The 22131-nt window shown below is 45.7% G+C and overlaps 1 protein-coding gene across 4 annotated transcripts in view; it reads right to left on the reverse strand.

Moving 5' to 3' along the window:
• Positions 1-22131, reverse strand: part of myrfl (myelin regulatory factor like) — a 90473-nt gene that overhangs the window by 23747 nt on the left and 44595 nt on the right. For all 4 annotated transcript variants that reach the window (XR_015081432.1, XM_086009356.1, XM_086009355.1 and 1 more), the window contains 6 exons: positions 20106-20216; positions 19723-19813; positions 18133-18333; positions 17597-17705; positions 3428-3537; positions 2085-2248 (listed from right to left, as the gene is read on the reverse strand). Coding sequence is in view for 3 of the 4 variants with exons in the window: in XM_086009356.1 (XP_085865482.1) it covers positions 2085-2248; positions 3428-3537; positions 17597-17705; positions 18133-18333; positions 19723-19813; positions 20106-20216 (786 nt within the window). In the remaining variant the exon portion in view is untranslated. The remainder of the gene's footprint in view (positions 1-2084; positions 2249-3427; positions 3538-17596; positions 17706-18132; positions 18334-19722; positions 19814-20105; positions 20217-22131) is intronic.

Raw genomic sequence — 22131 nt, forward strand, 5'->3', positions numbered from 1 at the left:
GTGGACTTCGCCGGTCCTTTCGAAGAGAAGATGTTTATGGTGGTTGTGGACGCTCGTAGCAAGTGGCCGGAGGTCGCTGTGATGAGGTCTACCACGGCAGAGAAAACAATTGAGAAACTTGGTGAGATGTTCAGCCATTATGGCTCACCAGAACAACTTGTGACAATGGTCCACAATTTGTATCACAGGAGTTTGCAACCTTCCTGCATGTGAATGGTGTCTAACACATCAGGTCTGCGCCCTATCATCCCTCTACTAACGGCCAGGCAGAAAGGTTCATGCAAACTTTGAAGCACGCCTTGAAGGCATCGCAAGGTCAGGGCTCAATCCACCAACATCTGAACAGCTTCCTGGTGTCCTACAGGAACGAGCCGCATGCCACAACCAAAACTTCCCCGCTTCGCTCATGATGAAGAGGCAGTTGCGGACAAGTTTTGACTTACTCAAACCTCCAAGGGCAGAGCAGGTTGTCCATCATCAACAACAAGCCCAAGTTGAAAAGAGAGAGAAACGAGCCAAGGAGACACGGTTTCATCCGGGAGAGCACGTCCTAGCTCGAAACTACAACACTGGACCGAAATGGGTTCCTGCTACAGTGATCGCGCAGACGGGCCCTGTGTCTTACACGGTTGAGACGGCTGAGGACATTGTCTGGAGAAGACACACAGATCAACTGTTGCTAGGAGCAGAGACAGCCACAGAGGCTCCAACGGCTGGTTGGCCTGAACTGTTTCCGGATGATACTGCAAACCAGCATCCTTTGCCACAGTACTCTTCTCCAACACAGGAAATCAAAGAGACTGTTCCACCTGTGCAAACTCCTGACTTTCGACTGACATAGGCACCTTCTCCATCTAGGCCTGTGTCAATGCCTACTGCTGTGGAAACCAGCGATGACCGCCGGTATCCTGTCCGAGAGCGGCGGCCTCCAAGACGCTTGGATCTGTAGGCTTAGCGACTTACCCACAAGACTGGGGCAGAATAAACCTCAGGGTAAAGTCAGGGGTTGAGGCAGTCTACCTCTACCCTAGGTTAGTTGAGTGCATTGAAAGTAACTTGCCTGTTGAGGAATAATGTGGACCTTCCATTTAAGAGGGGAGGAATATGTTATGTATTGTGTGTTCTTCTCCCACCTGTGGTGGCGCTGTCACAGCAGATAAATGGTTGGGTGTTCACTTGGTTAAGTTTAGCTCTCTTTGTTCGGAACTCTCCAGAACTTCCCTTTCCCTTCGAATAAAGCACTTCATGTTTGAATCTCTGAGTTCTGAGTTCTAATTGTGTCTAGGTAAAAAAGGTACCGACACAACAGTAAGAAAAAGCTACAGTGTTAGCTATTGCTGCTTACAGAGAAAGAATACAACTGATGATATTGCGGGGACACTCTTCTTGTTGATGAGGTGATCAGGTGAATTCTTAATGTGTTGATACTGTCTTTTTACACAGCTAAAACAATGGTCATGATGTAATGAATTATAATATAGAATATGTTTGATGACAAGTTAGTTACAAATACCAATTAATGATTCTATTTTAATGAAGCAATATTTTGTAGTAATTAGTATGTTACAGTGGTAACAGAAATAAATTGTTGAATAAAGTACAACTTTTCTTTTTAATTTTATTTTTTCCCTCTAATAATTTGGTTTCTTTACACCTCCTTTTCTGAGTGGGCAATTAATGCTTATACAGCTCCACAGGCATTAGCAGCTCTCTGGTATTTCCCAGGCTATTTTACTGTGGGAGATTATCCAGTGAGTGATGTTGGACTATTCTTAATCCATTTCACATCAGCCTTCCACAACCACTTCCAGCACCCAACACTAGACAGTAATTACGAGCGGGAACTTCAGGGAATGGTTTCCCTCCTGAGCCCAGGAATGCAGGAGGTCATTGTAGTGGCCTTATTTCTAATTCAGCTAAGACGTGCTAGCTCAGCATAGAACAGCGATTGAACCTGGGAAATTCTGGATCTGCGTGGCCAAGTGCCATATCATGCAGTGAATTTACCCACTTAGTACCACATAAGTGTAGCTTTTTATTACCAAGTTCATTAATACAGGACATAAATTGTAAAATATATATACCTGTTCCTATTTTTCTCACTTATTGTGGATTTTGTGCTCCCAATCCGCTTCAGCTTGGCAAGATTTTTGTTCCAGACTTCTAATTCTTGAATTCTTTTTTCAAAACTGTCGGTCAACTTGCACAGCTCTTTCACTGCCCCCACATTCTCCATGAAAATTTGTTCCTACAGAAAGGAAACATACTTTTTCATCTAACAAAAGTACAAATCTAGAAATATGTACAATAGTCGCAAAAAACAAATCAATTTTCTTAAAATTACTAACTACCAATTAAATATCTTGCAAAAATAGAGAAGATCTGAGCTGCCTTCACCACTACAGTGTTTAGACTAAACTGCTTCAAAAGTGGCTTTTTAGTGCTTTTCCCACCAGCTCCCTATATATGGATTTTGTGCAGCCAGTGGCAATATCAAAGTAAATTTGCTGGATTTGCTTAGGCTGCAAGCTGGGAAGACCCATAAAATGAGTCTTAGCAAACCCAACAAGTTACTTAGATGTCACCCCTGGTTGCAAAGCACCTGTGCATAGGGAGCCGGTAGCATTAGAGCAATATAAGATCAGCTGTAAAGCAGTTCACTAATGGAATAGTCTAACCCCATGTACAGTAAATGGAAACTTGATTGGACCATTTAGATAAGGAAAGGGCAGATTCCTAATTCAATGGGGAATACAAGATACAAATTTGATACGGTAGAAGAATGTTGAACGTGCTTTTAATAGGCCGCACGTTTGAACTTGGGAACGCTAAGTGGCTTGAACAGTCGGTCCCCATTCTTTAATCTTTTATGATGACAGGTGGCTCTTTTAAAGTAAACTGAAAAGCATTTCAGAATACTATAAATATGAAACGAAGAATGAAACCCACAAGTATAATTTCCACTTCAGAAATTAGAGACATAATTACATACACTTATAGCCTTCACAATTAGCATTTAAAAGAAAATGTTATAAAAATCATTAAGATGTGAAAGGAGCTTTATAAATCCAAGTTTATTTGTTCTTTCTTTATTAGACGTGTAAATGTTGCAGCTCGGATCTCCGCTTTTATTTCACTGGAAACCTCAAGAGTTAGACTGCCTTCTGAAATGCAAATTAAGGTTCCAATCACTGCCACATCTGATTTTTTGAAAATCTTTGATAGGCAAGAGTATAATCAAACAGTTTTGGTAACTAACATGGCCTAAGGTCAATAAAAGAATTAAACTCTATGAGAACCTCAACTTTAATTCAAATGCTAACATTTTTAATGTCAAAGAATCTATAGACTGAAGCCTTGGGGCAATGGCCAATATTGTTGAATATTTCAGATCGGTCACAAATATTAGAAATTCTAAATTTATTACTTTATCAACCATGAGGAAATTCTCGATTTTATCGCCATTGGTATAGGTCACATCCCCAACCTCCCTTACAGCTGATGGCAGGATTTCCTTCACTTCCTGTGCTATTATACCTGTTTAAAACAAAAGATCATTGGACATAATGCTTGCTGTGAACCATTAAACAAAGCAACGTGTAAATCTTATCAGCATTGATTTTTAACCATTATAAAAGCAAACTTGCATTTTTAATATTATTGCCTACGTCAACTAAAATTGTATAACAAATAGTTTTTATGCTGATATTGATTCAATTGTCTAATGTTTTACAATCTACTCTTAAAGATGGTCATACGTAAAGAAACCCAATTCATACAACAGTCGCTGGAACAGCAAATACCAGTTTTGGTATTGCCTGCCTTTTCGTGAGCTATGTGGAACAATCTTTGTTCCAGTCCTACTCGGGTCCCCTCCCTCACCTCTTTTTCCGATACATTGATGACTGTATCGGTGCCGTTTCCTGCTCTCGCCCCGAACTTGACAATTTCATTCACTTTGCCTCCAATTTCCACCCTTCCCTCACCTTCACATGGTCCATCTCTGACTCTTCCCTTCCCTTCCTCGACTTCTCCGTCTCCATCTCTGGGGTTAGGTTATCGACCAATATTCACTACAAGCCCACTGACTCCCACAGCTACCTGGACTACACTTCCTCCCACCCCGCTTCCTGTAAGGACTCTATTCCATTCTCCCAGTTTCTCCGTCTCCGCCGTATCTGCTCCGACGATGCCACCTTCCACACCAGTGCTTCAGACATGTCTTCCTTTTTCCGCAACCGTGGTTGACACTGCCCTCGACTGTGTCAGTTCTATCTCCCGCACTTCTGCCCTCACCCCTGCCCCTCCCTCCCGGAACCACGATAGGGTTCCCCTTGTCCTCACCTTTCACCCCACCAGCCTCCACATTCAACGGATCATCCTCTGGCATTTCCGCTACCTCCAAAGTGATCCCACCACCAAACGTATCTTCCCCTCCCTTCCCCTTTCAGCATTCCCTCCGAGACACCCTAGTCCACTCCTCTATCACCCCAAACAGCCCTTCCCCCTTCGCCTGGCACCTTCCCGTGCAAGCGGAGGAGATGTAACACCTGCCCCTATACCTCCCCCCTTCCCACTGTCCTGGGCCCCAAACACCCCTTCCAGGTGAAACAGCGATTTACTTGTACTTCTCGCAATCTAGTATACTGTATTCGCTGCTCACGATGCGGTCTCCTCTACATTGGGGAGACCAAACGCAGATTGGGTGACCGCTTTGCGGAACACCTCCATTCAGTCCGTAAGGGTGACCCCGAGCTTCCGGTCGCCTGTCATTTTAATTCACCGCTCCATTCCCACTCGGACCTCACCGTCCTTGGCCTCTTGTATTGTTCCACGGAAGCTCAACGTAAACTTGAGGAACAGCACCTCATCTTCCGATTAGGCACTCTGCAGTTCAACAATTTCAGATCATAACCTCGGCCCCTATTACACATTTTTTCTTGTAATTATTCCACTCCTTTCCCCCCCCCCCTTTCCTTTTGTTTCTCTCTCACACCTGGCAGCTATCTCTTGCCCTGCCAGTACACTTCACACCTAATCTCAGCCTATTACCATCTCCTCTAGCTCTTTTACTGCTTTTGTTTCTTTCACTTCTTTTGTCCGATCGCAGCCCTGCCTTCGATCTATTTTCTTTTCTTTCCAGTTTTGAAGAAGGGTTCGACCCGAAACGTCAACTCAAATTTCTCTCCACGGATGTTGCCTGACCTGCTGAGTTTTTCCAGCATTTTCTGCTGTTATTTCCAGCAATGTAGTATCACTTCTTCATTGGCTTACTTTTGGCCATTGTAAGTTAACTGTTCCGCTACATGATCAAATTTATGATCACATGATAAAAAAAAGTCATAGTGAAAGAGGAGGTAGTGGAGATACTGGATGAGATAAAAATTGATAAAGAGGAGGTACTAGAAAGGCTGTCTGAACTTAAAGTTGATAAGTCACCAGAACCGGATGGGATGCATCCTAGGATGCTGAGGGAGGTTAAGGAGGAAATCGCGGAGGTACTCACCATAATCTTCCAATCCTCCTTAGATGCAAGGGTGATGCCAGAGGACAGAATTGCAAAAGTTACACCCTTGTCCAAAAAAGGGTGCAAGGATAAACCCAGCAACTGCAGGTCAGTCAATTTAACCTCAATAGTGGGGAAGCTTTTGGAAATGATAATCAGGGACAAAGTTAACAGTCGCTTGGACAAGTGTGGATTAATTAAGGAAAGCCAGCATGGATTTGTTAAAGGCAAATCATGTTTAACTAACTTGATTGAGTTTTTTGATGAGGTAACAGAGAGGGTTGATGAGGGCAATGCAGTTGATGCGGTGTCTATGGACTTCCAAAAGGCGTTTGATAAAGTGCCACATAATAGGCTTATGAGCAAAGTTGAAGCCCATGGAATAAAAGGGACAGTGGCAGCATGGATATGAAATTGGCTAAGTGACAGGAAACAGAGTAGTGGTGAATGGTTGTTTTTGGACTGGAGTAAGGTATACAGTGGTGTTCCCCAGGGGTCGGTACTCAAACCACTGCTTTTCTTGATATACAGTATATATATTTTAATAACTTGGACTTGGGAGTATAGGGCACAATTTCAAATTTGCAGATGACACTAAACTTGGAGGTATAGTGAACAGTGAGGAAGATAGAATCATAGAAATTTACAGCACAGAAGGAGGCCATTCGGCCCATCTTGTCTGTGCCGGCCAACAAAGAGCTATCCACCCTAATCCAACTTTCCAGCACTTGGTCCACAGCCTTGTAGGTTATCACACTTCAAGTGCATATCCAAGTACTTTTTAAATGTGACGAGGGACTCTGCCTCTACCACCCTTTCAGGCAGTGAGTTCCAGACCCTCACCACCATCTGGGTGAAAAAAAATTCTCCACAACCCCTCTAAACCTCCGACCAATTACTTTAAATCTATGCCGCCTGGTTATGGATCTCTCTGCTAAGGGAAATAGGTCCTACCTATCCACTCTCTCTAGGCCCCTCATAATTTCATACTTCTTCTTCTTCTTAAGCAGTCCCTCAGAGCTGAGGATGAATTGCTTCCACACTAAAAATGAGTTCTCCGGTGACTGATGAGTCCAATGCGGGACCTACAGTCTCTGTCACAGGTGGGGCAGACGGTGGTTGAAGGGGCAGGTGGGTGGGGTGCTTGGGTTGACATGCACTCCTTCCACTGTTTGCACTTGGCTTCCGCTTGCTCCTGGTGAAGAGACTCGAGCTGTTCGGCGCCTTCCCGGATGCTTCTCCTCCACTTTGTGCGGTCTTGGGCCAGGGATTCCCAGGTGTCGGTGGGGATGTTGCACTTTTTCAAGGAGGCTTTGAGGGTGTCCCTGAAGGAGGTGTCCAAGGAGGCTTCGATGGACGGGCCACATTGTCCGCATGCCCGATACAAGACTCCCAAAGCAAGCGCTCTACTCGGAGCTCCAACACAGCAAGAGAGCCCCAGGTGGGCAGAGGATAATTTTATACATCTCAATTAGGCCTCCCCTCAACCTCCTCTGTTCCAAAGAAAACAACCCCAGCCTATCCAATCTTTCCACATAGCTAAAATTCCTCAGCCCAGGCAACATCCGCGTAAATCTTCTCTGCACCCCCTCTAGTGCAATCACATCCTTCCTGTAATGTGGTGACCAGAACTGCACGCAGTATTCTAGCTGCGGCCTAACTAGTGTTTTATACAGTTCAAGCATAACCTCCTTGCTCTTATATTCTATGCTTCGGCTAATAAAGGCAAGTATCCCGTATGCCTTCTTAACCACCTTATCTACCTGTCCTGCTACCTTCAGGGATCTGTGGATAGTGATAGACTTCAAGAAGACATAGACAGGCTGGTGAAATGGGCGAACACATGGCAGATGAAATTTAATGCAGAAAAGTGCGAAGTGATACATTTTGGTAGGAAGAATGAAGAGAGGCAATATAAACTGAAGGGTAAAATCCTAAAGGGCGTAGATGAACAGTGAGACCTGGAGGTATATGTGCACAAATCGTTGAAGATGGCAGGGCAGGTTGAGAAAGCGGTTAAGAAAGCATATGGGATCCTGGGCTTCATAAATAGAGGCATAGAGTGCAAAAGCAAGGAAGTTATGATGAACCTTTATAAAACACTGGTTCGGCCTCAACTAGAGTATTGTGTCCAATTCTGGGTACTGCACTTTAGGAAGGATGTGAAGGCCTTAGAGAGGGTGCAGAAAAGATTTACGAGAATGATTCCAGGGATGAGGGACTTCAGTTACGTGGGTAGACTGGAGAAGCTGGGGTAGATCTTAGAGCAGAGAAGGTTGAGAGGAGATTTGATAGAGGTATTCAAAATCATGAGGGGTCTAGACAGAGTAGATAGAGAGAAACTGTTCCCATTGGCGGAAGGGTCGAGAACCAGAGGACACAGATTCAAGGTGATTGGCAAAAAAAACAAAGGCGACATGTGGAAAAACTTTTTTACGCGAGTGGTTAGGATCTGGAACACACTGCCTGAAAGGGTGGTGGAGGCAGACTCAATCGTGGCTTTCAAAAGGGAATTGGATAAGTACCTGAGGGGAAAAATTTGCAGGGCTACGGGGAAAGGGCAGGGGAGTGGGACTAGCTGAAGTGCTCTTGCAAAGAGCCGGCATGGACGCGACAGGCCAAATGGCCTCTTTCTGTGCTGTAACCATTCTATGATTCTATGAAAAGCAAACCAGGCACTAGGGTTTATTTCTAGAGGGATTGAATTGAAAAGTAGGGAAGTTATGCTAAACTTGTATCGAACCTTCGTTAGACCACACTTGGAGTACTGCATACAATTCTGGTCGCCATATTATAAAAAGGATATAGAGGCACTGGAGAGGGTGCAGAGAACGTTCACAAGGATGATACCAGAAATGCGAGGGTATACATATCAGGAAAGGATGAACAGGCTGGGTCTCTTTTCACTTGAAAAAAGGCTCAGGGTGACCTAATAGAGGTCTTTGTGGCGACACGCCACCACTGGACATAATCCGCTCACGGCGGCACAGACAGTCTAAGCAGAAGCCCCCAGCCGGGGGCCCTTTCCTCCAGCAACTTGTTTCCCGCAGGGACAGGCTGCCGGGAGCACTTCCTGTCTGGGAAGTATTTAAGTGGATGTGCGGGCTTTTCTAGTTCCTGTTTGCCATGTGGTCAGAATAAAGCAGTTGTGTTTTCAATAGCTCTGTCTCGACTCCCACGTTTGCCGCGGTATCTCAACACTGGTGACCCCGACGCTCAGGACGAATCCTAAGCTAGCATGGCGGATACAAACGTAGTCACGGTTAAATTACCTGACTTTTGGGAGAACCTCGCCGAAGCCTGGTTCGTTCAAGCTGAGTCCAGATTCCGGCTGAAAGGCATTACAGTCGACGCCACGAAGTACGACTACCTCGTCGCCTCGCTCACCTATGCTACAGTCCCCAAGGTTTGGGCAGCGCTGCAGAATCCACCAACGGAGGGCAAGTACGAGCATCTGAAGGCTGCGCTACTTAAAAAATTTCAAACGTCCTCTTACCAGCGCCACTGCCAACTCCTGGACCTCCCCGGCCTTGGTGACGCTTCACCATCAGACCTGCTTTCCCACATGCTGTCCCTCTCCGACGACAAAAATCCCAGCGCCCTTTTTCGCACGCTTTTCATTCGGCAGCTCCCCGCCAGCATCCGCCCGCTCCTTGTGGAGTCTGACTCCACGGACCTGAATGAGATAGCCGAAAAGGCCGACCGGCTGCTCTCTGCACAGGCCGCTCGCGACGTCGCGCCCGACCTCACGGCAACGACCACGCGGTCTTCCCGGGCCGCTAGGCCCGACCGCCCTACCACTCCGGGTCACTGCTACTACCACACCCGTTTTGGCGCTAGGGCTCAACGCTGCACGCCACCGTGTTCCTTCAAACCCCCCCCGCACCGGCCCCCGCGATGGCCGCGGGGCAGAAGGAGCCCCTACTGTACGTCACTGACGACAGAACCAACCGCCGATTTCTGTGCGACACGGGGGCCCAGCACAGCATCACCCCCGCCTCCGCCCTCGAGATCCAACGCAGCACACGGGGTATCACACTGGCTGCAGCCAACGGCTCTGAAATCCGCACATATGGCACCCGCATGGTCACGCTCGACCTCGCGGGCCGCCGCTACCGCTGGGAGTTCCTGACAGCCAAGGTCCTCTGCCCACTCATTGGCGCCGACTTCCTACGCGCCCACGGCCTCCTTGTCGACATTCCGAGGCACCGCCTGGTTGACATCAACACTATGGCCCCCATCCCCGGCACCTTTACCCCGGCCCGTTCGGCCGGCCCGACGACCTACTGCCTCGCCAGAGCCACGGACGACTACTCGGCACTCCTAGCTGAGTTTCCCGCCCTCACTAACCCGACCTTTTCGGCCAAAGCCGCCAAGCACGGTGTGGAACACTATATCCCCACCACCGGCCCCCCAGTTTCTGCCCACGCCCGCAGACTCAACCCGGCCAAGCTGGAAATCGCGCGGGCCGAGTTTACCAACATGGAACAACTCGGCATCATCCGCCGCTCCAGCAGCCCTTGGGCCTCGCCCCTCCACATCGCCCCCAAGCCCGGCGGAGGCTGGCGCCCTTGCGGGGACTACCGCCGCCTCAACGACGCCACCACCCCTGATCGGTACCCGGTGCCACACATCCAGGACTTCTCGGCCCGACTGGCCGGACGAATCGTCTTTTCCAAAGTCGACCTGGTGCGCGGTTACCACCAAGTCCCCGTACACCCCGCGGACATCCCCAAAACGGCCGTCATCACCCCATTCGGCCTGTTCGAGTTCCTGAGGATGCCATTCGGCCTCAAGAATGCAGCACAGGCTTTCCAGCGCCTTATGGACTCAGTCCTCCGGGACCTGAACTTCCTATTCGTCTATCTAGACGACATTCTCGTGGCCAGCTCCTCCAAACAGGAACACCTCGAACACCTTCGCATCCTGTTCGGGCGCCTAGCCCAACACGGGCTCATCCTCAGCCCGGCGAAGTGCCAATTCGGCCTAACCGAGATCGATTTTCTCGGTCACCACATCACCCCTGCTGGGGCCGTCCCCCTGCCCAACAAGGTGCAGGCCGTCCAGCAATTCCCCCGCCCCACAACCATCAAGGGCCTCCAGGAGTTCCTCGGGATGGTGAACTTCTACAACAGGTTCATCCCCAGAGCCGCAGCCCTTATGAAGCCCCTATACGACTCCCTCTGAGGAAAATCCGGCAAGATGGACGTAGCCTGGACCACTGACACGGCAGCCGCCTTCGACGCCACCAAAAACGCGCTCGCCGACGCCACTCTGCTCGCGCACCCGAGGGCCGATGCCCGGGTCGCGCTCACCACCGACGCCTCCGACCACGCGGTCGGGGCCGTGTTCGAGCAGTGGGTCAATGGCGCGTGGCAGCCACTTGCCTTCTACAGCCGCCAACTGCGCCCCCCAGAGGTCAAATACTCCACTTTCGACCGCGAGCTTCTCGCACTCCACCTGTCGGTTCGCCATTTCAGGTTCCTCCTGGAAGGCCGCCCCTTCACCGCGTATGTGGACCACAAGCCACTCACATACGCGATGGCCAAGCACACCGAACCCTGGTCCGCTAGGCAGCAACGCCAGCTCGCGGCCGTCTCCGAGTTTACTACGGACATTCAGCACGTCTCCGGTAGAGACAACGTGGTCGCCGACTGCCTTTCCCGTCCCGCCGTCTGTGCGAATCACCTCGCGGTCGACTAAGCACAACTAGCAGCGGCCCAGCTCACGGACCCAGACCTCCTCTCGGCGGCTACCAGCCTGCCAGGGCTACGCCTAGCCAAGGTCGCGCACGGGCCCGAAGCCACGGCAGTCACGTGCGACGTCTCACTCGGCCAACCCAGGCCGGTCATCCCTGAGACCTGGCGCCGCCGCGTCTTCGACGCGCTCCATGGGCTCTCTCACCCGGGTTCCCGCGCATCCGTCAAACTCCTCTCCAAGCGCTTCGTCTGGCGCGGCCTTAGCAGAGATGTTCGGACTTGGGCCACCTCCTGCCTCGCCTGCCAACGGGCTAAGGTACAGCTGCACACCAAAGCACCCCTGGGAGACTTCGAGGTACCCAGCCGCCGCTTCGACCACGTACACGTCGACATCGTCGGTCCCCTGCCGCCATCGCAAGGCCAAACTTATCTCCTCACGATGGTCGACCGCTACACACGCTGGCCTGAGGCAGTGCCGCTGACCTCCACCACCACAGCCGACATCGCCAGGGCGTTCGTTAACACCTGGGTTGCGAGGTTCGGCGTACCGGCCGACATAACCTCCGACAGAGGCGCCCAGTTCACCTCCGAACTCTGGACGGCCACAGCACGCAACCTCGGGGTGACGCTCCACCGCACCATGGCGTACCACCCGCAGGCCAACGGACTTTGTGAACGCTTCCACAGGTCACTCAAGGCCTCACTCCGCGCCGGCCTGCAGGACAGTACCTGGACTGACCGCCTACCGTGGGTGCTACTTGGCCTACGCACCGCGGTCAAGGAAGACCTCCAGTCCTCGGCAGCGGAGTTAGTCTACGGACAACCGCTGCGCGTCCCAGGCGAATTCCTTCCGGAGCCTACCAAGTCTTGGTCGGCCGAACAGCAGCGGCTCGACTCTTTCTCTTCCGCTCAGCAGTTCGCCCCACTTCCGGTCAACCGACACGGCGAACTCGCACCTCACGTCCCGCCAAATTTACAGCAGGCGCGCTTCGTCTTCGTGCGACACGACGTGCACCGCGGGCCCCTGCGACCCCCGTACGACGGTCCGTACGAGGTACTACAAACCGGGGACAAGGTATTCAAGCTGCGACTCGGCGACAGGGTCGAGACAGTCTCCATCGACCGGCTCAAACCAGCACACACAGAACCAGGGGAACAGGTCCCCGTGGCCCAGCCTCCAGCCAGAGGCCGTCCCCCCGGCAAGCCAGCACAGCCGGCGGTGAACCGCCCGACCCAACCAACCAGACCGGCGACCACTCAGAGCCGCTGCGGCAGAACCATTAGACCACCGTCACGACTCGTCCACTCCTCCTAAGCGGATTCTGGGGGGGAGCTCTGTGGCGACACGCCACCACTGGACATAATCCGCTCACGGCGGCACAGACAGTCTAAGCAGAAGCCCCCAGCCGGGGGCCCTTTCCTCCAGCAACTTGTTTCCCGCAGGGACAGGCTGCCGGGAGCACTTCCTGTCTGGGAAGTATTTAAGTGGATGTGCGGGCTTTTCTAGTTCCTGTTTGCCATGTGGTCAGAATAAAGCAGTTGTGTTTTCAATAGCTCTGTCTCGACTCCCACGTTTGCCGTGGTATCTCAACATCTTTAAAATTATGAAAGGTTTTGATAGAGTAGATAGAGAGAGAGTTTCCACTTGTGGAGAAGAGCATAACTGGAAGCCATCAATATAAGGTAGTCACCAAGAAATCCAATAGAGAATTCAGAAGAAACTTCTTTACCCAGAGAGTAGTGAGAATGTGGAACTCACTACCACAGGGAGTGGTTGAGGCAAATAGTATAGATGCATTTAAGGGGAGGCTAGATAAGCATATGAGGGAGAAGGGAATAGAGGGTTATGCTGATAGAGTTAGATGAGGAAAGATGGGAGGAGGCTCGATGGAGCATAAACACCGGCATGGACTAGTTGGGCCGAATGGCCCATTTCTGTGCCATATATCCTATGTAATTTCATACTGATGGTATCACTTTGCTCTACAGTGCAAAATAAACACTCAAATTTCATTTAAACAAATAAAATGGCAGTATAAAAAAAATCAATAAAGCCACAAAACACATGCTCAACCCTATCAGCATATCGTTCTATTCATTTCTCCCTCATGTACTTAGCTAGTTTCCCCTTAAATACATCCATGCTATTCACTGCAACCATTCCACGTGGTAGCGAGTTCCACATTCTCCGCACTCTCTGAGTAAAGAAGTTTCTCCTGAATTTCTTATTGTATTTATTAGTGACTACCTTATATTTATGGTCCCTAGTTTTGGACACCCCCATAAGTGGAAACATCTTTTATTTACCAAAAGCCATGCTGCATTATAGCAATAAAATGATTTTTTTTTTTTTGGAGGGGGGGGGGGGGGAACTATTGGCAAGGACAACAAAAAGTTATAATAAATGGGCAAAGTCCCATGCTACAAATGAATGATCACAATATGGTACTGACTAAAATCTATGAATAGAAACAACTTCACCCTTCCTGCACTATCAATCTGTCAGTAATAGTCTCTGGCTTCCATCTGTACCATGTCTTTCCCTGAGGGACTAAAAGGAACAGCATCAAGTGGGAGGATGTCACACAAGACATTAGCACAGAGAGTAATCAATGTTACTATTCCACTGAAAAGCAGACAAACACAAATAAGTATAAATCCCAGAGATATCAACCTAGAATACAGCATAAGAGATGATGAATGGTACCCAGTTACCCTATGTAAAATATGCAGAGACAACAGTTCAGCAAAAAGAGATGAAGCACCCTTCCAGCTGTGTATGAATATGAATGCACTTACAAAACAAAATTAGTGGTATCGTAACATCAAATAAGAATTAACTAAATTGGATCATTACTCAAAACCATGGCACAAAATCCAAAACTTCTTGCAGAGAAACCAATAGACCATTCAACATAAAAATATCTCATACATAGGAACAGGACAAGGCCATTCAGCACATTTGGCCTGATCCACCATTCAATGAGATTATGTTCATCATAAACAGCACAACACATGGATGCCTGTTGTGACATACCATTTATACAACTGTTAGAATATAAAAACATAAGAACATAAGAAATAGGAGCAGGAATAAGCCACTTAGCCCCTCGAGCCTGCTCCGCCATTCAGTAAGATCATGGCTGATCTTGGACTCAAAGCCACTTCCCCACCCGCATAGCCCTTCACTCCCATATCTTGCAAAAATCTGTCTATCTCCACCTTAAATGTATTTAATGACCCAGCCTTCACAGTTCTCTGGGGCAGAGAATTCCACAGATTTACGACCCTCTGAGAGAAGAAATTCCTCCTCATCTCAGTTCTAAAAGGGCGACCCTTTATTGTGAAACTGTGCCCGAGTTCTAGATTTCTCCACGAGGGAAAACATCCTCTCTGCATCTATCGTGTTGAGCCCCCTCAGTATCTTATATGTTTAAACAATAAGATCACCTCTCATTCTTCTAAATTCCAATGAGTATAGGCCCAGCCTGCTCAACCTTTCCTCATAAGTCAACCCCCTCATCTCTGGAATTAACCTAGTGAATCGTCTCTGAACTGCCTTCAATGCAAGTATATCCTTCATTAAATAAGGAGACCAAAACTGTACGCAGTACTCAAGGTGTGGTCTCACCAATACCCTGTACAGTTGTAGCAGGACTTCCCTGCTTTTATACTCGAACCCCTTTGAAATAAAGGCCAACATTCCATTTGCCTTTTTGATTACTTGCTGTACCTGCATGCTAACTTTTTGTGTTTCATGCACAAGGGCCCCCAGGTCCCTCTGAACTGTAGCATTTTGTAATCTCACCATTTAAATAATAATTTGCTTTTTTATTTTTCCTGCCAAAGTGTATAACCTCGCATTTTTCCACATTATACTCCATCTGCCAAATGTTTGCTCACTCACTTAGCCTGTCTATATCCCTTTGCAGATTCTTTGAGTCCTCTGCACAACTTGCTTTCCCACCCATCTTTGTATCATCCGCAAACTTGGCTACATTACACTCGGTCCCTTCATCCAAGTCATTCAGGTAGATTGTAAATAGTTGAGGCCCCAGCACCGATCCCTGTGGCACGCCACTAATTACCGTTTGCCAACCAGAAAATGACACATTTATCCAGACACTCTGCTTTCTGTTAGTTAGCCAATTCTCTATCCATGTTAATATATTACCCCCAATTCCATGAGCTCTTATCTTATGCAGTAACCTTTTATGTGGCACCTTATCGAATGCCTTCTGGAAATCCAAATACACCACATTCACTGGTTCACCTTTGTCCACCCTGTTTGTTACCACCTCAAAGAACTCCAGCAAATTTGTTAAACATGATTTTCCTTTCATAAAACCATGCTGACTCTGCTTGACTGCATTATGATTTTCCAAATGCCCTGCTACTGCTTCCTTAATGAAGGACTCCAGCATTTTCCCAACGACGGACGTTAGGCTAACTGGTCTATAGTTTCCTGCTTTCTGTCTCCCTCCTTTCTTAAATAGGGGTGTTAAATTTGCAGTTTTCCAATCCGCTGGGACCTTTCCAGAGTCCAGCGAATTTTGGTATATTGCAACCAATGCATCCACTATCTCTGCAGCCACTTCTTTTAAGACCCTGGGATGCAGGCCATCTGGTCCAGGGGACTTGTCATCTTTTAGTCCCATTATTTTACGAAGTACTATTTCCTTAGTGATGGTCTTTAGTTCCCCCCTCCCTGTGGCCCCTTGATTATCCATTATTGGGATGTTGTTGGTGTCTTCTACCATGAAGACAGATACAAAATATTTGTTCAGAGTCTCTGCCATTTCCTGGTTCTCCATTATTAATTCCCCAGTCTCATCCTCTAAGGGACCAACGCTTACTTTAGCTACCCTCTTCCTTTTTATATACCTGTAGAAGCTCTGACTATCTGTTTTAATGTTTCTTGCCAGTTTGCTCTCATAATTCATCTTCTCTCTCTTTATTATATTTTTAGTCATCCTTTGCTGGTTTTTAAAAATTTCCCAATCCTCTGGTCTCCCAACAATCTTGGCAACATTGTATGCCTTTGTTTTCAATTCGATACCATCCTTTACTTCCTTAGTTAGCCACAGATGGTGCTCCCTTCTCTTAAAATCTTTCTTTCTCACTGGAATATATTTTTGTTGAGAGTTATGAAATATCTCCTTAAATGTCTGCCACTGCATTTCAACTGTTTTACCCTTTAATTTATTTCTCCAGTCCACTTTAGCCAGTTCTGCCCTCAGGCCATTGTAATTGCCTTTGTTTAAGATCAGGACACTGGTTTGAGATACAACTTTCTCACCCTCCAACTGAATTTGAAGTTCAACCATGCTATGATCACTCTTTCCTAGAGGATCCTTTACTATGAGATCATTTATTAATTCTGTCTCATTACACAGTACCAGATCCAAGACAGCCTGCTCCCTGGTTGGTTCCATTACATACTGTTCTAGGGAACCATCCCAGATGCACTCTATGAACTCCTCCTCAAGGCTACCATGGCCAATTTGATTTGTCCAATCAATATGGAGATTAAAATCACCCATGATTATTACTGTACCTTTTTTATAGGCCTCCATTATTTGTTGATTTATACTCTGTCCAACAGTATTGCTACTGTTCGGGGGGCTGTGGACTACGCCCACCAGAGACTTTTTCACTTTATTATTTTTTATCTCCACCCAAACCGATTCTACATCTTGATCTTCAGAGCCAATATCACTTCTCACCACTGCACTGATCCCATCCTTTACCAACAAAGCCACCCCACCTCCCTTTCCTTTCTGTCTATCCTTCCAAATTGTCAAATACCCTGGAATATTCAGTTCCCAGCCCTGATCACCTTGCAACCACATCTCTGTAATGGCGATCAGATCATACCCATTTGTATCTATTTGTGCCGTCAACTCATCTATCTTGTTACGAATGCTGCGTGCATTCAGATATAGAGCTTTTAACTTTGTCTTTTTACCATTTCTCCTTGTTTTGGCCCCATTTTCTGTTGCACTCTTATTTTTAAACATTCTGTCCCTTCCTGTCACACTCTGGTTATTATTTCCCCCATCTCTTTCCTGCTCTATTGCTTTCTCATTTCTCATTGACTTTTTAAATTCCCACTCACCTGGATCCTCCCCCCCCACTATTTAGTTTAAAGACCTGTATGGACAGAATTCAAAAGCAATAAAGTCGCAATTGCTTTTGGAGTCTGCTCTACTCACTATTTAAAGGCTCATCACACCAGTACCTGTCTGTTTTGATCTGTACTGCAGGATGCAAAGAATGTTCAGCTTTTAAGTGCTACCATCATGCCAAATTAACATTTTCATAAAAGCATAAAAATAGCATACTCCATTGAATGTTTTCTGAATGGTTGCTAAAACTTGAGCTGCATTACCAGTTTCATGAGGATGATCTACTCCCATTTTGGATGCAAAGTCCGGCTTGTAGTCATACTCAACTAGCCTCATTTGTGTTATCCGTTTTAGTTGCTCAGTAGTATCAACCTACAAGACAAAAAGAATACTTTCAATAGATGATATCCTTATATATTGTAGAAATCTATCTGTTACGCCTGTCCATGATAGCATTGGCAGAAGTGATTGCGAGGTCTGCTTCACACGATTTTGAGCACTTCATCAGATCTGCACATTTTTTTTTCTTTGAGGCTGTCTGTCCCTTGAGGCTGCTGTAGGTGTACAAGTGCTGCATCAGCAGCCATTTCTCCCTCACTCCCGTGGCAAGCTCTCTCAAGCACAGATGCAAATGCCACCAGAAGCCTGCCAGAAAATGTAAATGAGGCTGACCCCGAAGACTTCGCTGAGATAGGTGGAGGGGGGAGTCCCACTTCTCCATACTTCTGCTGACAATCGTGCTGGAGAGGAAAATCTTGGTCACTTTGTATAACTCAATACATGCGTCATAAATACTCACTTCATGGATATTCTGTTTAGCTCGTCTGTCAGATGGATGCATGACAGTTCCCATTACTGTTACATTGCCGCACACAACCAATGCCTCATCTGGAGTATCTGTGTTGATTCCCACTTGGCCATGACAGACAAGTGTGTTAGGAGCATGTCCTCGTTGCCATGTTACTTCACGGTCATTCTCAAACTGACTAGGATTTGAAGCCTGAAAGAAGTCAAGGTGCCAATTGTTACTCCAAATTCATAACTAGTAGTTTTTGATACTGTATTAAAATTGTATATAGTATAGAAAACCCTGTTTATCTCTATTTATGTTTACTTGAGTAAACAAAGTGACTATTTTATACAACTCTGGATAACAGATAATCATTTAACACCTGAACTGTGTTTTTTTTGGCAGAAGTTGGTACTTCTAAAATGAACTTTACAGTATTCCTGTGTAACAGACATCACAATAACTGGCTGATTCACAAAGCAGAAATCAGTAAACTTTTGTTTACTAGTACATTATTTTTATGTGAACTATTGATACCTTTATCTTATAATATTAATACCTAAACCGCATGAAATAAGAACATAAGAACATAAGAAGTAGGAACAGGAGTAGGCCATACGGCCCCTCGGGCCTGCTCCGCCATTCAATAGGCTCATGGCTGATCCGAGCTTAGACTCACGTCCACTTCCCTACCCTCTCCCCGTAACCCCTTATTCCCTTATCAGCTAGGAAACCGTCTAGCTCCGTTTTAAATTTATTTAATGTCGCAGCTTCCACAGCTCTCTGAGGTAGCAAATTCCATAGATTTACTACCCTTTGAGTGAAGAAGTTTCTCCTCATCTCAGTTTTGAAAGGGCAGCCTCTTATTCTAAGATTATGCCCCCTAGTTCTAGTCTCACCCATCAGTGGAAACATCCTCACCGCATCCACCCGATCAAGCCCCCTCACAATCTTATATGTTTCGATAAGATCACCTCTCATTCTTCTGAATTCCAATGAGTAGAGGCTCAACCTACTCAACCTTTCCTCATAAGTCAACCCCCTCATCTCCGGAATCAACCAAGTGAACCTTCTCTGAACTGCCTCAAGAGCAAGTATATCTTTTCTTAAATATGGAAACCAAAACTGTACGCAGAAAGTATACAAGATATGTGCACTGTAATATCAAATGACAAGACAGTAGCTGTCCTTTTATTGAAGTGAACAGCAAAGTTTGAAGATAAGACTTTACAATATACGGAAGTGATTTCCTTCCCCCGTATCAAGCAGTAAAGCAAATCCAGGCTAATCATGCGGTGTTGTGTTGGATTCGACCATGTTGTTGTTGGCCATGACATACCACCAGCAGAAATACTATTATTTAAAAGAATATCACACTTTGTGTGTGTTCGAAGGCAATAATGTGATAAATGGATTGAAATGATGTTGAAAAATCTAGAGAGCTTTGTTGTTCAATGTTATTTCATGATGTTACTGCCTTGTACTGTATTACACTCAAACTCTGTGCTATCCCCTTTTATTAAGTTGTAGCTATATTAATAATTTAAAATATATTTTAAATTGTTTTTCTTGAATGCAGCTGTATTTCAACATACTTACCCGCACAATTATTCTTTCAGATGTATGAGAAGCTAATATATAATTCTGGTTTTGGTAGACAGCATACAGACCAACTACAAGCATAAAGTATCTAGAGAAAGGAGAGAGTCCTATTAGAGCAACCTCAGTTTCTTTTTTATTATTAAACACTGACCATTTTGATGAGTTATGAGTGAATACATTTTTAAAAAATCATATACTAATATTGAAAAGGATGAAAATTGTGATATAAACACATACTGGAAACACACAACAGGTTTATCAGCATCTGAAAAATAGTCGAGTTAATATTGTGTGGACCCTTCTTATAGGGTGTCAAATAACATATCCATGCAGAACCTGTTTTGTTACACTCTACAGGTTATATATGGAGCACAGTATACCTCTGATCAGGATTAGGTTTTCCCTTCTTCCTCATGTTGTTTGCTGTTGTTTCACCAAAGTGTAATCTTCCTAAAGTGATTTTTGTAGTTTGGTCTCCTGGCAAATCAACCCTTTTAAAAAAAACAAAAAAACATTGCGTTCACTAAAAACCATGAAAGACGCAATGTGTCAAATGTGGGGTAATTGACAGGCATTTCACCTAAAATGTGACTTTAACGATAACTTGTAGACTGGCAGCTGCAGTATCAAATCTAGCCAGATAGTAACCGGTTTACACCAGAACCACACACATGCAGAGCTCCTCTCTGAGCAGTTAATTTTAAATGTTTAAATAATGCATACACTAACTCCAGAATTATACTGCTATTCCAGCATCAATGTGAAGTGGAAGCTTCTTTGTACCAATGCAAAACTGTAGTTTCAATGTACTCTTTAAATTTATTGGTTACATACACAGAATTATTGTGTACATCCAAAATTAAATAACTTTTATAAATTAAATAGCTGTGTCTTCAACGTTACTGATACTTAACAGCATATAATTACGCTACTGATTTCAACACATGAATTAACTTTTGCTTTAAGTACTAAGGGTATCAATGATGATGATGTGAGACTGGTTTCAATGTACTTAATTATATTCTTACCACTAAGTGCATCTGTTTCTGACTGACACCCTGCCATCCCATCATTGCATCTATTTGCACCTTTATTTTCAGTTTAGGTTCTATTGAAAATAACTTACACTTTAAGGGAGGATGAGAAAGAACTGGGGAGACTCCTATAAAAGCAATGTAAGAGGGGACCACTGAGCCTGCTAAAATGCTCAGTATAGAAAATTGGTACAGGAACAGCAATTATGAGAAATAGAACCTATCTAACAGCAGAACCAGACTAGACCTGAGAACTTAGAGAACCGTGCCAAAATGGATAGGAACAAGTTGAGCACACAAAGAGAAAACATGTAAACTTAAGAACACTCAAAACGAGTAGAAAATGCTATAAATACACAAAAAGTATGTCATCATATGAAGAGAGAAAAGATATATATATATTAATATTTTGGGTAAAAGCTTTTTTACAATCAATTCTGATGAAGGGTGACGTAAGAAAACTACTAGGCACTTGGTCTAAGTATTAAACAAGGCTTTAATCAACTGTTTTTCAACATGGAGATCCAGTTGTGTCCTTCACTAGTTCCTGTTAAAGAATGTCCTGAGCAAGCTGGGCCTATGCCCGAGTATTTATACTCTCCCTGGACAGTGCCACCAGCAGGCCACCCAGTATCATTTCATAAGTCATTTCCACATGAATGACAAGATTCATGTCAAAGGGTTTCTACCTAAAACATTAACCTGTTTATTTCTCTTTTCAGTTGTTGATGTGCAGTGTACTTCCAGCATTTTGTGTTTTTATTGAGGATTTCCAGTTTTTCTTCTTCTTCCAAAAGTAGTTGGATTAAACAGGACTGTCTGATACAGCCGATTACTATTTTAAAGTTGTAACACAGGATGAGTATTGTAAGTAGTGTTCCTTTTAGTTCCACTGATGATAAGCAGATCAAAGCTGTGCTCTGAACAGCACAAATATTATATGCATATGTGAAATTCTAAACCAGAGCCACACTGAGATGACTTCATGGAAAGTTCAGAATGTAAAACACAATCAGCAACCTGCTGTTGATTTTGTAGGAATCTCGTGCTGAATTCAGGGTTGTACTGGCATAATTTCAGGAGAAAAATTATGCCGTAACATTGCTGATCCTGAAATCTGCACACCCAAACCGTCTCCTAAATAAATGGCCTGACACCAGAGGAGGACTTTGCTGGCTCTACTTAACTGGCATAAGTTATAATCCCTCAGGTAAGTAAACTGAAGTGTTTGCGTCCAAGTTCTGTGTGCACAGACATTGATGCTATAAATTTTGGAGGAAACCAGAGCACCCCCACCATAGAAGAGTATAACACACTCAGTACAAGTAAGGCAGCATTGTTTAATGTGTCGTACTTGCACCACCTCCCTGAA

This window comes from Somniosus microcephalus, chromosome 16, assembly GCF_052327205.1.
Source record: "Somniosus microcephalus isolate GS21.2 chromosome 16, FLI_Smic_1.0, whole genome shotgun sequence".
NCBI lineage: Eukaryota > Metazoa > Chordata > Chondrichthyes > Squaliformes > Somniosidae > Somniosus > Somniosus microcephalus.